The sequence below is a fragment of the Ornithorhynchus anatinus genome, chromosome 7 (genome assembly GCF_004115215.2).
Source record: "Ornithorhynchus anatinus isolate Pmale09 chromosome 7, mOrnAna1.pri.v4, whole genome shotgun sequence".
Lineage (NCBI taxonomy): Eukaryota > Metazoa > Chordata > Mammalia > Monotremata > Ornithorhynchidae > Ornithorhynchus > Ornithorhynchus anatinus.
In genome coordinates, this window is record NC_041734.1 from 37,019,262 (window position 1) to 37,035,633 (window position 16,372).

The 16,372-nt window shown below is 40.7% G+C and overlaps 1 protein-coding gene across 10 annotated transcripts in view; it reads right to left on the reverse strand.

Moving 5' to 3' along the window:
• The window catches only part of HDAC4 (histone deacetylase 4), a 516,681-nt gene that overhangs the window by 151,847 nt on the left and 348,462 nt on the right, over window positions 1-16,372 (reverse strand). For 9 of the 10 annotated variants that reach the window (XM_029068939.2, XM_029068943.2, XM_029068948.2 and 6 more), the window contains 2 exons: window positions 10,750-10,900; window positions 3,709-3,829 (listed from right to left, as the gene is read on the reverse strand). In XM_029068939.2, the coding sequence (XP_028924772.1) occupies window positions 3,709-3,829; window positions 10,750-10,900 (272 nt within the window). The remainder of the gene's footprint in view (window positions 1-3,708; window positions 3,830-10,749; window positions 10,901-16,372) is intronic. The other variant, XM_029068940.2, reaches the window with a different exon arrangement.

The window sequence follows — 16,372 nt, forward strand, 5'->3', positions numbered from 1 at the left end:
CGTGCTCTATCCACAGTGTCATGCTGCTTCTAGAAGGAAACAGAGACATCGTCAAGGGGTGAAATCATAGTTGGAGGTGAAACTACCAGATTTCTCTTCCATAACCTGAGGGGTGGAGCACAGTGGCATCTAGGTTGGACCATTTTTCTGCTTTTCCTGAGCTTTTCCCACTGGGCCACCATGACCGTTCTACACGGCAGTCAACTAGTGGTATTTATTGAGCACTTACTGTATGCAGGATGTTGTACTAAATGCACGGGAGAATAGAAGTAGGTAGACATAATCCAAGTACTTAATGTGCACAGCAAAATTACTCTATAAATACCACTGATGGACTGATGGATCTCTGCCCACCTATAAGGAACTTATAGACCAACGTGCACAGTCTAGTGGTTGCTTAACTTTAAGCTTGTTATGGGTGGGGAATTTGTCTCCTAATTCTGTTATAATGCACCCTAAGCATCCAATACAGTGCTCCACATATATTAAGCACTCAATAAATACCATTGATTGAGATTACAAGACTGTAATCTCCAATATTTAAGTCACACTTTTCATTCGGAAAAAACAGACTTTTGAGAACCTTGTTCCCATCTGCCCTTCCCACATAAGCTCAGAGCATTTCTCAAAACCTCGACTCTTCTAAAGACAACCCCTAAAACTCCCAACACATCTCAGTTCTCTTTGGCATTTCTCCCCCAACCCCATTCTCCTCCAATATTGACCATCAACCCAGAAATTTCCTACACTTCCTTCAGTTTCATAAGAAGTCACTCCGGCAACTTATTTTTCTGACTGGTAAAATGTGTGCAAATGTTTTGAGTGGCTGCTGTTTCCAAGAAAAAGAATTTAAATGCTTTTAAAAATGTGAGTGTATATATTAAATGATTATCTCCTGTTTTATAAAACCTAGTAATGTTTTAATCCTTTTTAATCAACCAACACAATAGTATTGAACAGAGCCTGTGTAAGTACTAGGGAGAATGTGATATTATGATTCCCTGCCCTCAAGGAGTTTACAATCACCACTACTATTAATTTTTAACTATTTTTAAATATATGCCAAGGGTTTAACATCTAAATTAAGCATCTGAATTAACACAATGCATGGAAGTATTTGGATATTTGTGAGTTTAACATAGGAATTACATGAGGGTCCGCTTTGAAGTCCAAGCATATTATGTTAACTTTTAATCTATATGCTTTATATTTTCAATTCCTTCTCTAAATCAACCTTTTATTCAAGGTTTTGCCATGAATGGAGTAGATTGAGTGAACCTCTCTCTTTCTCTCTCCTTCCCCTTTCACTGTTCAACAGATTTCTTCTTCTATGCTTCAGATATCAATAAATACGACTGATTGAGATATTCTTATTAGGGTATTTTTCAGTGCTTACTATTTATGCAGCACTGTTCAAGCACTGGAGTAGATACACGTTAATCTAGTCAGACATGGTCCCTTTCCTACATGGGTCTCACAATCTTAGGGCACCACAAAAAGGGATAAATATAATTTGAAAGTTAATCTTTAGCCCTGCCTATTGGGGAGGGGTGTGTGGAAGGGGGCTCAGAGAATGGATGAAATAAACACAAGGAAAATGATCAGGTGGGTATTTTAAAAATAAAGGATGTTATTCTTGGTCATATTAATAAAGCAACTTCATTCAAAGTACACCGGTGACCCCGGTGACCCACATTTCCTATCTTCAAAATCACCTAAATACACATTCCTGGTAAAATAGAAAGCTCATTTTCTGAACATCTTATGCAAAGTCCCTTTACTTGTTAATTCATGGGAATCAATCGATCATACTGATTGAACACTTAAGGTGTGTAAAACACTGTACTAAGCACTTGGGTGAATAAAATATAATAGAGTTGGTAGACAGGTTCCCTGCCCACATATAGTTTATGGTCTAGAGGGAATGACTGGGAAAAGCACCCAGTTCACTGATAATTCAGGGACTAAATTTTTACTAATAATAACAATAAATATTCATTGAATACTTGCTAGATTTAAGCACTGCACTAAGCCCTGGGGTTGGTATGTTTCCACTGAATGACGCAGTCTGTCCCACATGAGGTTCCCAAACTGAAAGGCAGGGAAAGCTTTATTTTGCAGAAACAAACACTCATATTGTAGCACTCTGTCCAATACTTCTTCCGACACCACACTACATTGTACCAGACAGGCTCAAGCTGTTGGAATAATGTTCTCTAATCCAACCACCGGATTTAGCTAAAATACATAGTGCTTCGGCAAAACTGAGTGCAATTATTTTCTACCTCTCCCCACAATGGCTGTGGCTCCTGAGAAGTTAGTGTGAGATGGCTGATAGCTCAAACACAATTCTTCATAGCTGCCTACTGATGCCCTGGATTTGAAGTTAAGGAGATTGCACGAAAGTTATTATTTTTCGTGAAAACCACCAAATCCAGCCTTCCCTTATTTATTTTCCGGGAGCCACGGGAATTCTAGGATATGAAACAAGTCTCAAGAAGTGGAGGGTAATATGATGTAGCGCACTTTCTCCTCCTTTGCCACTGGAAAAATGCCATGATGGGCCAGGACCCTAGAGAAGGAAGAATCTGGCTACTAGGAGGCTCGTGCCTCTGGGACCTGGACCCCTATTTAGCTTACTTGCAGGCCTGAGTTAAGGACTTTGATCCACATTCTTCCATTCAGCACTGACATTCCCAGCATCCTCTTTATTGTTTTTGATCTTTCAAACATAGTTTGGAAAAGATCCTCATCTATCAAGCCCAATGACAATGTGGTCTGTTAGCTGATCTGACCATTGCAATTCGGGCACCTCATCTAATGAGTTGGGGTTGGGGGAGAGGGTGGGAGGACTAGAAAAATAATAACAATAATAATGATAAGAATAACAACAGTAGTATTTGTAAAGTGCTTACTACGTGCCAGGTACTGTATTAAGTGCCTGGGTATATAATGATGATGATAATAATAGTAATAATGATAACAACTGTGATATTTGTTAAGTAGTGATAATAATATTGATAATAATGATGGCATTTGTTAAGCACTTACTATTTGCCAGACACTGTAGTAAGCGCTGGGGCGGATATGAGCATATCGAGTTGGACAAAGTTCCTGTCCCACTTGGGGCTCACAGTCTCAATCCACATTTTACAGATGAGGAAAGTGAGGCACAGAGAAGTGAAGTGATTTGCCCAAGATCACAAAGCAGACAAGTGGTGGAGCCAAAATTAGAACCCATGACCTTCTGACTCCCAGGCCCATGCTCTATCCATTACGCCATGCTATTTCCCAAGTGCTTACTATGTTCCAAATAAGGTATTAAGTGCTAGGGGAGATAAAAGATAATCAGATCAGACAGTCTCTCTCATACATGGGGCTCACAGTCTAAGGGAGAGGAAAAATAGATACCCTCATTTTACAGATGGGGAAACTGAGGCACAGAGAAGTTAAGTGACTTGTCCAAAGTCACACAGCAGACAAGTGGCTGTGCTGAGAGTAGAAACGAGGTCCCCTGACTCCCAGGCCTCTTCTGTTTCCACAAGGCCATGCTGCTTCCCTGAAATGCATATTTGTCCCACTTTACCTAAAGTACCGTATAACCCAGCCTGGTGCTTTTAATTGGACTCAGCATTTCGCACTCTCGTCTGCCTCCTCCCACTTGCCAGCCAAAGGAAACAAAGGTGGCACCAGCCTAGCACCACTTACCCATACCAGTAGCGAGGATCGCTGGAAATGCAATGATTCAGATTCCTGTGTGCCAGGGCTTTCTTTTTATTGAGGACAAACTCTTGCAACTTCATTTTGACTTCTGTGCTTGCTACAGCGCCTGAAAAATGGGAGGGGGGTTGGGGAGGGAGAACCCAAAAAGAGAAGTCATTCAGCTATTCCACTGGATGAAAATAACCATTCAGGGAAACACAGGTCTAGATTCCCAAAGTGAAGCAAAGTGATTAAAACAATTTGCATCTAATAGAGCCCTCTTCAGACCACATGAAAGCTTTCTCAAAGAACAGAGGGGAAAAGAGCAGGAAGAGTCTTTAATAAGAGGTCTCCTTAACATGAGATATTCACATAATTGCACACTGTTTTAAAATGCTGATTTAATCAGTATGAAGACTTACCTTACAGAGAACCTATTTCTAAAGAGGGTCTTTATCCTTACATAAAAAAATACTTTCAAAAATGTACTGGTGAATTCGCATTCTTGCTTCAAAGGAAGGTATAACTAAAAAGAGGGTTTTGTGCTCACTCTAGACCTGCACTTAAAACTAAATGAGAGAGAAATGAAAATATTCTCCATAGGTAGACAACTTGGAAAGCACTGCACTATGGCAGTATTTCTATCCAAACAGAACAGACTTTCCCCAGAAGTCTAGGATCTGTTAATTCCAATAGGAGAATCTTTGGCACTCTTTAGTAATTTCAAAGCAGGGTTTTTAAAGGGCAAACCCATATCTTCTGTCAGCTATCTAATCTATTCTAGAATTGTTTGTTTTACTGTGCTACAGTAAGACAATGATGATGGTAAAGGCATATTCAAATAATACCTTTAAGTAGAATAAAGCCCAGGAAGTTTGATGATCCCTTGGAGAACTTAGTCAACATATGATGCTCTATTTGTAGGACAACCCAAGAGCAATCCAAGAAAAATATAGTACAATTAGATTTGCAGTACTAAAAGGAGGAAATGTAAGTGATAAGGCATGGCAGCATGAGCTTTTATCTGGATACCATTTGGTAGGCTGAAGAAAATAATCTTTTATTGCTTCAAAAGGAAACACTCTCCCATTGTTATCCCTATATCCTTTATCAAGTTAAAAATGCCAAAGTTACAACAGGCTTTGCAATTTAGTTATTCAGTAGTGAGCCATGTTTCTCCCTTTACCACCAGACTAGAGGGAGAGGCTGGGAAATTACATTCCCAGAAAACCTAATCTGCCAAGATGTATTTTCAGAAACATGTACTGTTAGGAAGCAGGAGCGGAAGACAAAAGTTGATCAAATAAACACTGTGGCAGTCCCCTGGCGACAGCCCCCTGGACAGAATACAGTCACAGCTTTCCTAGGTCCCCGTGGATGGATGGATGGAGATGAGTTTACAGAAGGAAAGTGTGGGAGGATGAACACTCACTTGCTCATCACTCCTCTCACCTGACACCTTCTGTAACATCACCCCTGACCACACAAGGGCATAAAATGGAAGACAGAACATACATTATGTGGCAACACAACCCACTAAACCCAGACTCATTTTAAATGATGCATTAAAAGACAGTTACTTGAACTAAAAGAACTGGTAACATTCTTAAATTCACCTTTGTTACAGAACCATCATGTGCAAAGCAGATGAACCTAAGAAACATCATTACTAGTCCAGACCATGGTCCATCTGGCAAAGTATTCTATCCCTGACAGTAAAAAAAAAAAGATGCTTAAATCAACGGTGGGATGATTTCTCTCCTTGACAGCCATACAGATGACACAAAAGGTATGCACCATCTAAAAATTTCTTACTTCCATATCATGACTCCCACATGGTTACCACCCATCACGTGGACTAGAATTTCCATTTCAGGTTTTAACCCTACCACCCCTCATCCAGGTTTGTGGCACTTTATGATCATCATCTCCCTCTCTCCACACCCTTTATCATTCTATAATCTTCAATCTCACCCTTCCTGACTAGATTGTGAGCTCCTTGGGGGCAGGGATCTTATCGACCAATTCCATTGTATTTGTACTCTCCCAAGAGCCGTGTACTTGGGATTGATTCATCTTTCTACATTGAAGTGTTCTAATCCTTCCAGTCTATATTCCCTCAAAGCTGATCCGCAAAAGCAATCAAATTTCTCTTTGCTTCCCTTGCCAGTAACAAAAGTACAGTAACAGGAAGAATAATTTGTTTTCCGCCTCTAATGTTTCCCTGCTCATGTATCACTAGCCTCTTCTCCTCTACGCCAGCACTTGAACGCTGGCTAGTTTTGTTCCCCCTTGGAGAAAAACACCCAATAAAGGCCCATCCTTGCCTAAAGACTCTGGGTTTCAACTAAGGTGCCATCATTAAAACAATTAGTTTGTACACTGTTCCCACAGGTGGGTTATACTGGGCTCATGAGACATAGGAGGGATGAACACACTTCATTGTGACGTTGATATCACTCTGCAATTTATTAAAATTTTCTTTAAAAATGCATTGAAACCCAGTCAGGCTGAATCAATAGAGATGTGTAGTTTGAAAGCAGTGGCTTTGAATTGGATTATCTGTCGTACTTGTTCCACTGAGCACTCAAAATTAATCTGCAGGGTTTTGCATCTCTATGAGTTTTATTCAGTTTTTCAATTCCGCCCACATCTAAAGAAGGTATGACTGTACAGATGTGACAAATAAAAAAATTACTCCCACAAACACGTGTCAAACATGTAGGTCATTTGCAAATGAAATCGGTTCTTTTCCTTATGTAATTTACATATTATCTGTAAAATGAATTGCACTTGTAAAATAATGCAACATGTTAATACAATTAAATAAGAAACTAGGGTTAAGATTTCATATTCTCTCTCCTCTTTCCTCTCTGATTTTCCTAAAAAAAGACTTTAACAATGAATCTAAAGAGTGGTGAGTAGTAACAATGAAATCAAGTAGATTATTATGGCTGTCATATGTTAGAAAGTGGAAGTTATTTCAAAATGATAAGTATTTTGCACTTTTATTAAATCAATCAATGTTATTTATTAAGTCCTTACTCTGTGAAGGGCACTGTTCTAAGAACTTGGGAAAGAACAATCCACCAGAATTGGCAGACATGACTCCGGTTCACAAGAAGCTTACGGTTTATGGTGGGAGACAGTCATTATAGCAAATTAGATAGGGGAAATGCCTGGGATACTATAAGAATACTGGGGTATCAAAGTAATTAAGGGGTACACAAACAAGTTCTTAGTTGGCTCAGAGAGGAGAAAGGATAGGGGAAATAAATTGTTTAGTCTGGAAAGGCCAACTGAAGGAGATGTGATTTTAAGAGGGATTTGAATGTGGGGAGAGTGGTAGATTGTCAGATATGAAGGGGTAGGGACCTCGAGGCCTAAGGTAGAACGTTTTCAAGGAATTGGTGGTGAGATACATGAGCTTGAGATACAGTGAGTAGGTTAGGATTAGAGAAGCAAAGTGTGCGGGTTGGGTTGTAGTAGGAGATCAGAGAAGTTAGATAGGTCTAGGGTAGCTGACTGAGTACCTTATAGCTGATGGTCAAGAGTTTCTGTTTTATGGGGAGGTGGTTGGGCAACCACTGGGAGGTTTCTAAGGAGTGGCAATCTTTCGACTAAACAGTTTTTTTCAGAAAAAAATGATCCAGAAAGCAAAGACAAGTATGGACTGGAGAGGGAGGAGGCAGGGAAGTCGGCAAGGAAGCTGATGCAATAATCAAGGTGGGAAACGATGAGTGCTGGATCAGCATGGTAGCAATTTGAATGGAGAGGAAAGGGTGGAGATGATGGTAAGGTAAACTGACAGTATTTCATAATACACTGAATGTGTAGGGGAATGAGAAACAGAATTCAAGAATAATGCCAAGGCTTTGGACTAGCAAGATGAGGAGGATGGCAGGGCTGTCTACAGTGATAGGAAAATCAGGGGGAGGGCCAGGTTTTGAGTGGGAAGATGAGGAGTTCTGTTTTACACTTGTTAAGTCTGAGTGTCAGTGAGACATCCAGGTAGAGATGTCTTGAAGGCAGGAGGAAAATGTGAGAATGCTGAGGAGAGAGGTCAGGGTTGGAGATGGATTTAATCATCCAAAAAGAGAGGAGAGTTGAAGGCGGGGGCCAAGGTGAACTGAGAGGGGTGAAATAACCAGGGAAATGGGGTTCAATCAGGGAATGCCTCTTAGATGCCATAGATATTTAGAAGGGGTTTTGAAGGTGGGGAGGGATGTCCACTGCTGGGTTTGAGGAGGAAGAAAGTTCTTTGTAACAGCAGGTTGTGAGCAGTGGATCAAAGATAAATGAGTTCTAGACAGGAACAGTCAACAGGTTGATTTGGGAGTAGCTGGGGTGCAGAAAAGCACAAATAGGCAAGAGTCAATCAGTCTACAGTATTTACTGAGTACTATGAGAGTATAAGAGAGCTAGTAGACATGAACTCTACCCTGAAGGATCTTATTTATAATCTAACAGGTGGAACAGACATTAAAATAAATTTCTGGGGTGGGAGAGGCATCAGAAATTAAAGAAATATACTTCAGAGCTTGGGGTCAAGGTTGGCAGTTGAGGAGAACATTTTAATGGGAAAAGGAATAAGCAGCAACTTTGAGTAATTCATATAATGTATTAAAGATTATCTGAAGAGCTGGAGGTAGGATAGACTGAAGAAGGAAGAAATTTGAGATAGGAAGATGCAAAAACTAGTTATTCATGCCCCTGGAGGCAGACTGAATTGAACATATATAACTCAGCTAAAGGAGCATGAATTGTCACCTCTTCCCTAGCAGTAAATCCTAGTGATCTCCTAGCAAAGGATAAGACATTAACTAGTTTTCATCATGCTACAAAAAAACTCATCCTCCACAGTGAATAGATGACCTCAGTCCTCAAGATAAACAGAATTCATCTGAACTATTTAGAGATTAACTATTTAAGTATTAGAGATCAAATGTAAGAGAAGAATTGTTTTTATCATGTCTTCAGTTACTATAAAGCTTGTCCTTTGGATTATAAAATCATCTGGCAGATACAATATTTTTTCTATGAAACAATTGATCATAGTATTTATTAACCACTTACTGTGTGCACAACACTGTACTAAGCACTTAGAGTATAACGCAGTTGGTAGAAATATTCCCTGCCCACTAGGAGCTTCCAGTCTAGAGGGGGAGACAGACATTAAAATAAATTAGGTATATGTACTTCTGTGCATATGGGGCTGAGGGTGGAGTGAATATAAAGTCCTTTAGGTATACAGATCTAAGAGAACAGGTGATACAGAAGGAAGAGGAAGTTGGGGAAATGAGGGTTTAGTTGGGGAAGGCTTCTTGGAGGAGATGTGACTTTAATAAGGCTTTGAAGGTGGGGAAAGTGGTGGTCTTTCACAGATAAATTAGAAGGGAGTTCCAGGCCAGAGAGAGGACATAGGCAAGGGGGTGGCCGCAAGGTAGATAAGAAAGAGATACAGTGAGTAGGTTGGCATTAGAGAAGTGAAGCGTGCACGCTGTGCTGTAGTAAGGTAAGAGAGGCTGAGCTGATTGAGTACTTTAAAGCGGGTGATCAGGAGTTTGTGTTTGCTGCAGAGGTGGATAGGCAACCACTGGAGCTTCTTGAGGAAAAGCAAGATGTGGACTTTTATAGAAAAGTGAGCCAGGCAAGCAGAGTGAGGTAAGGACTGGAGTGGGGAGAAACAGGAGGTAGAGAGGTCAGTGAGGAATCTGATCAAGGAAGGATATGATAAGTGCTTAGCTCAGCACAGTAGCAGTTTGGATAGAGAGGAATGAGTGGATTTCAGCAATGCTGTGAAGGCAGAACTGACAGGATTTGGTGACAGACTGAGTATGTGGGTTGAATGAGAGCTGAGTCGAGGACAGTGCCAAGGTAATGGATTTGTGAGACAGGGAGGATGGAGGTGCTGTCTTAGGGCTGGGGAAGTCAGGTGGAGAACAGGGTTTAGGTGTGAAGATGAGGAGCTCTGTTTTGGATATATTAAGTTTGAGGTGTTGACAGGCACCGAATGCCTGCTAGGTGACCTTGGGCAAGTCCCTTAACTTTGCTGTGCCTCAGTTGGCTTATCTATAAGTGGAGATAAAGTAGCTGTCTTTCCTCTCAGACTGCAATTCCCACACTGAGCAGAGACTATGTCCAACCTGGTTATCTTGTATTTACTCCAGAGCTTCACATGGTGTTTGGCACATAGTAAGCACTTAACAAATGCCACAACAATAAGGGTTATTATTATCCATGATAGACTGGGTATTCTATTCTGTCCTGATATTTTAACCATTCTCCCTCCTGCTTACACTGTGAGCCCCATATGGGACAGAGACTGTGTCTGACCTGATTAACCTGTACCCAGCACTTAGACGACTGCTTGACACAGAGTAAGGACTTAACAAATACCATTTACAAACAACAATAACAACAACAGTAAAAAAAAACCCAACTGTGGAGCAGGTAGATGCTATGCTGTGCTATATGCTTGGGCTTAAATGACAGAGCATGGCAGACAAATGTGAAGCCATGCACAAGCAAGCAGGAAAGAAAAACGGGTAAGCACCACACCGGGAGAGGAAAGTTTCCCCCCTCATTTTATAGGCAAGTAAGTTTCCCCATCCCTGCTCCTTCACCATTTGAGAATTTGGACACTGGGTCATGTTCACCTAGTCTTCAAGCCTGCTTAGTAGTGTTCTGCACACAGTGAGCCCTCAATAAATATTACTGATTGAATGACCGGATTATACGACACTCAAAATCCATTGAAGAGGACTGTTGTCAAATGATCAAAACAGTTCGAAGTTCAACTCAAACGACAACTCAGATTTCCTCCTCTTTAATTACAAGATGGCTCAATTTGCTTCCTATCTCTTAATCCAATTCCTACACAGATCCCGTGCCTGGTGAAAAGTCATAAAAGAAAGCATCAACAGAGTGAAGGCACTTCTGGGAGCCCCAAAGTGCCATTTGTAAAATAGGCATAAAGCAGAAAACAAGTTTAGGCTCTTTGCCTAAACTTCATCATCCCAAATCCTAGGCAGGAAAGCTACTTACTTTCTTTCCCTTTCTCCTTGTTTTTGAGCTGCTGTAACTTCTGTTCTCTATGCTGCTTCTCTAGTTCCTGCTCCTGGCGATGCTGTTCCAGTTTCCTCTGATGTTCCAGAAGTTCCTGCTGATGTTTCATGGCTAACATTTCCTGTTGCTGCTGTTGGGAGGAGGGGAGGAGGAGAAGAGGAGAAAAAAGGCATTAGTGGAGCAGATAACTTTTCCCAAATAAAGTCTACAATGAGACTACCAAATGTCCCAAAATGCCATCAATTCATGGAAGATCATATCTCATTCACCCAAAACCACGATTAAAACAAACCATAGACATAGTGGTACTTGCTAAGTGCTTACTATGTACCAGACACTGTACTAAATGCTGGGGAGGATACAAATAAATCGGGTTGGACACAGTCTCTATCTCACACGGGGCTCACAGTCATAACCCCCTTTTACAGATGAGGTAACTGAAGAAGAGAGAAAGGAAGCTACTTGCCCAAGATCAGAGAGCGGTCATGTGGTGGAACCAGGATTAGAAACCAAGTCCTTCTCACTCCCAGGCTCGTGTTCTACTCTCTGGGCCAAGTCTTGTGGGTTGGCTCTGTGGCCATTAGTTCAAATCAGATGCTCTACTTGGGGTAAAACAGTCACAACAAGCTGATTTTGTGTGTCTCCTATCAACAACTGTCCCATAATCTGTGGCCCAGAGTGTGTTCCACTAGTAATCTCACCCTATTTCATGCCATGTTTTCCACTGACCCTCTTGAGTGCCAGAACTAGATAGAAAAGAATTCTAAATCTGCATGCAGCGTGGCCTAGTGGAAAGAGTAGCAGCCCGGGAGTCAGAGGACCAGGTTCTAATCCTGGCTTTGCCGCTGGCCTGCTGTGACCATGGGCGAATCACTTCACTTCTCTGTGCCTCAGTTCCCTCATCTGGAAAATGGAGATTCAAGATCTTTTCTCCCTCCAATTTTGACTTGTGAGCCCCACTGGGGACCTTATTATCTTGTCTCTACCCAGCACTTAGTATAGTGCCTGTCATATAGTAAGCACTTAAATATTTGTAAGCACTACTGCACACCTTAATACAATATCAAACTTTTTGTTCATTACCCAAGCCTATAAAGTCGATGTAAACATCCTGCTACTGAAGGTATACTTACCACTTACATTCAATTAATTCTCCTCTACTGAAGGTTTTTGCTATACACTTCAGACAGAATGTGACAAGAATGAGAGAAACATTCTTCACATAGCACATGTGTGTTGTGATAGATCATTGTGCTGTGTAAGAAGAAACAGCTATGCAGAGGTATGTAGCATCAGTCATGGAAAAAATATGAGTGTGACTTTTCCTCAATATGAGGTTCTTTGAAAAATGCGACTTTCTATGTTCTGAGAGAACTGACTGTACTAGCTGGAGAATAAACACGCATTTAGAGGTTTTGAATGGTAAAATCAAAATTGGAATGTTTGACAAAATTAAAAACAACTCTACAGCCTTTCGAGCTGATTATCGTTAAGATGACTACAAGTCATATCAATAGCCTCATCCAAGGGAACAAAAGCTATTTAATATTCAAGAACATTTTTTCTTTTACGCATCTTCTGAATTTTGTAGGAAATATAGACCAATTTCCACATAACATACTGCTCTGATAACACAACTCTTTGGTGAGTCTGGAGTTGAACTTTTCAAAATATTCTTGAGTGCTGATTAATGAGTCCCCTTAAGAGGCTACGTTCATTCCTATTTGGAATTGCTCATTACATCTTTTGTGCCCTATCATGAGTTAACCCTAGACACAATTCCAGCACAAACTGATGGGATGAGGGCCTCACATTCCATAGCTTCCCCATGCCCATTTGCCATGGGAAAACAGGATATGGATCACAGAATTCTGTTATCCCTGTTTCATTACTAACACAAGCATTGATGGGCATCTTCCACTATACTGTCATGAACAGACTGTAAGTTCGTTGTGGGCAGGGGATGGGTCTGTTTATTGATATACTGTATTCTCCCATGCACTTAGTTCAGTGCTCTGCACACAGTAAACACTCAATACGATTGAATATAGATCATCAATGATATTTTTTGAGCATTTACTATATTTACCCATTCACTCTAGCCATCTCTAAATCCTATCCATCTTCACAGCATCACCAAAATCCACTCCTTCTCCATACAAACTGCCACCACAGTAATGTAAGCACTATCCTATCCTGCCTTGATTACTGTAACAGCCTCCTTACGGACCTCCCTGTCTCCTGTATCAGCCTCCTTACGGACTTCCCTGTCTCCTGTCTCTTTCCACTCCAGTCCACACTCCAATCTGCTACCCAATTCACTTTCCTTCAAAAACATTCAGTCCATGTTTCCCCAGTCCTCAAGAAACATCAGTGGTTGCCCATCTACCTCCTCATCACGCAAAAACTCCTCAACATGGACTTTAAAGCACTTAACCACCTTGGCCCCTCCTACCTCACCTTGCTGCTCTCCTACTACAACTCAGCCCACACACCTAATTCCTCTGGTACTAACTTTCTCACTGTGCCTCCATCGAGTCTATCTTGCCGCCAACCTCTTACCCACATCCTACTTCTGGCCTGGAGCATCTGCCCACCTTATATCAGATAATTGCTCTTCCCCACTACAAAGCCTTATTGAAGGCATTTCTCCTCCAGGAAGCCTTCCTTTGACTGAGCCCTCCTCCCCATTCTCCCACTCACTTCTGCGAGGTTCATACTTGCTCCTTCATTTATGCCCCCAACCCTTCCCTGTGGCACATATGTATATATCTGTAATTTATTTATTTTAATATCTGTCTCCTACTCTAGACTGTGAGCTTGTTGTGGGAAGGGAACGTGTCTGGTGTTATACTGTATTCTCCCAAGCGCTTAGTATAGTGCTTTGCACATAGTAAATGCTCAATAAGTATGATTGTTATTAATAATAGCAATAATAATAATGGTGTGCATAGCACTATACTAAGAACTTGGGAGAGTACAGTATAACAGAGTTGTGTGTGGGCAGACATTTTCCTTGCCCGCAATGAAGTTACAGTCCGGCGGATTTGTTTTAAACTCCTTGTGAACAGGGATCATGTCTACCAACCTTACTACACTGTACTCTCCCAAAAGTTGAGTACAGTGTCCTGTATACAGTAAGTGCTAGAGCCCGTCATTGGGCAGTGATTGTCTCTATCTGTTGCCATATTGTATATTCCAAGCGCTTAGTACAGTGCTCTGCACATAGTAAGCACGTAATAAATATTATTGAATGAATGAATGAAATACCACTGACCATGGCTTGATTTGTTTGTAATAATAAGTGCTTTGTTAGCACTTACTATGTGCCAAGCACTATTCTAAGCACTGGGGAGGATACCAGGTAATCAGGTTGTCCCACATGGGGCTCACAGTCTTAATCCCCATTTCACAGATGAGGTAACTGAGGCACAGAGAAAGTAAGTGACTTGCCCAAGGTCACATAGCAGACAAGGGGCGAACCAGGATTAGCTCTGACTCCCAGGCCCATGCTCTTTCCACTAGGCCACACTGCTTCTTCTAATTTACCAGAGGTGAAGATCAGAAGAATTATTCATTATAGTGAGATAGTTTCATCCTCACAACTCTGGCCAATGCAAGGGTGGAGGACACAAAATTAAGTTATGCTCATCCATCACATAACATACTTACGTATACAAACTGGTAGGAATATGAGAGCTCAATGAAAATAAAAGATTAAGCCCTTTAAGACATTTTGAAGTTTCTGAAGCACAATTTCTTATTTTCAAATTCAACTGATATGTTTTGGCAGTATTTATATTTTTGGCCGCTTTTATTTCTGTTCTTGGAAAATTAAAATATTGGGGTCAGTTTTTTTAAAATGAGCTATGAAAGTCACGCAGGAGAAAAAGATTCAAAACCAATCCTCGTATGCACTGTGTTGTTCCATACTGAGTTTGTTATTTATGTTTTCACTTCAAAGTAAGTCGATTGTTCTCTCCATCTTCAGTCTCCTAAGATTGTTTATCTCTTGCTCTGTTCCTGGCAATGATTTCATCATTAGAGATATTTTAGAAAACACTGCCTCTCCATTAATAAAGTGTAAACTGAAAAGGAAAGTTGACAAGGAGATAGATGCATGTGAAATTCTGCTTGAAGTAACTTCTTGTTAAAAGAGGCATTTCTTATGCTACACTAATCGTTGCAAACTGTAACTGGTGCAATACTGAAATGTGTAAAAACAAGACATTTTTAAATACTGTCATTAAAAAGAGAGTAACTGAGTATTTCAAGATGCATGAGTGATCCCATAAATGATACTTGGGGGAGAATAATTCATTTAAACATTTTTATTGAGTACTTACTATGTGCAAAGCACTGCACTAAGCGCTTGAGATTAAGATGAGTTCAAGATGAGAATACTGCTCTCTGGAAAACTGAAACAATATTCCTTATTAAGGGCTAACCTGGAAGAAAATGCCATCCAATGATAGTAATGGAGAGTTGGGTAGAGAAGAGCCATTGTGGTCAGAGACTGTAAGCTACAGAATCAAAAAGCAGTGTGGTCTAGTGGATAGAGCACAGCCTGGGAGTCAGAAGGACCTGGGTTCTAATCCCACTCCGCCACGTGTCTGCCTTGTGACCTCGGGCAAGTCACTTCACTTCTCTGGGCCTCAGTTACCTCATTTGTAAAATGAGGATTAAAGCTGTGAGCCCCATATGAGACATGGACTGTGTCCAACCTGATTAGCTTATATTTATCTATCCCCAGCGCTTTAGAACAATGCCTGGAACATATTAAGTGCTTAAAAAATACCATTAAAAATCAATCAATTAATCGTACTTATTGAATATCTACGCTGTGCAACGTATTGTACTAAGCACTTGGGAGAGTACAATATAACAGAGTTGATTAACACACACTAGGTTCTTAATAAATAACATTGGTCGAGTCTGGAGAAGTTGGTGGGAGAGCAGCAGGAAGATCGAGTTAGAGAGCAGCAATTCACACCTGGACTTCTCCTTCAAGAGCTCCCACCTCTACCCTCCTTGTTCCACTGATGCTATAGTTGATGCCAGATGAACAGTTTCTCACTCATAACAGCAATTAAATTTGCCTGCATTTTGCTTTGCCAATCATTCAATGATATTCCCTGAGGCCTTACTATGTGCAGTCCACTGTACTAAGCACTTCGGAAAATATAACACCTGTTGTTGGATAGGGATTATCTCCATCTGTTGCTGAATTGTACTTTCCAAGTGCTTAGTACAGTGCTCTGCACACAATAAGCACTCAATACAACTGAATGAATGAATGAATGAATAACATGACCAAGTTGGCAGACATGTTCCCTGTCCACAACAAGTTTATGGTCTAGAGCTATGCCATTTTTGGACAACACACATATCTTTCTAAAAATAAAAAAGTACATCATTAGAATTATAGTATTCCTTAAGTGCTGTGTCAAGCACTGTTCTATATCACATACATGACTTCAATTTCAAAGCTACACATTTGCTAATCATTGGAAATTCAAGCAGAGATTAACAAAAAGCCATCAGAATACTGATGCAATAACTATTTGCAAATATTTCAATAAACGCGTAAAAGTACTCATAA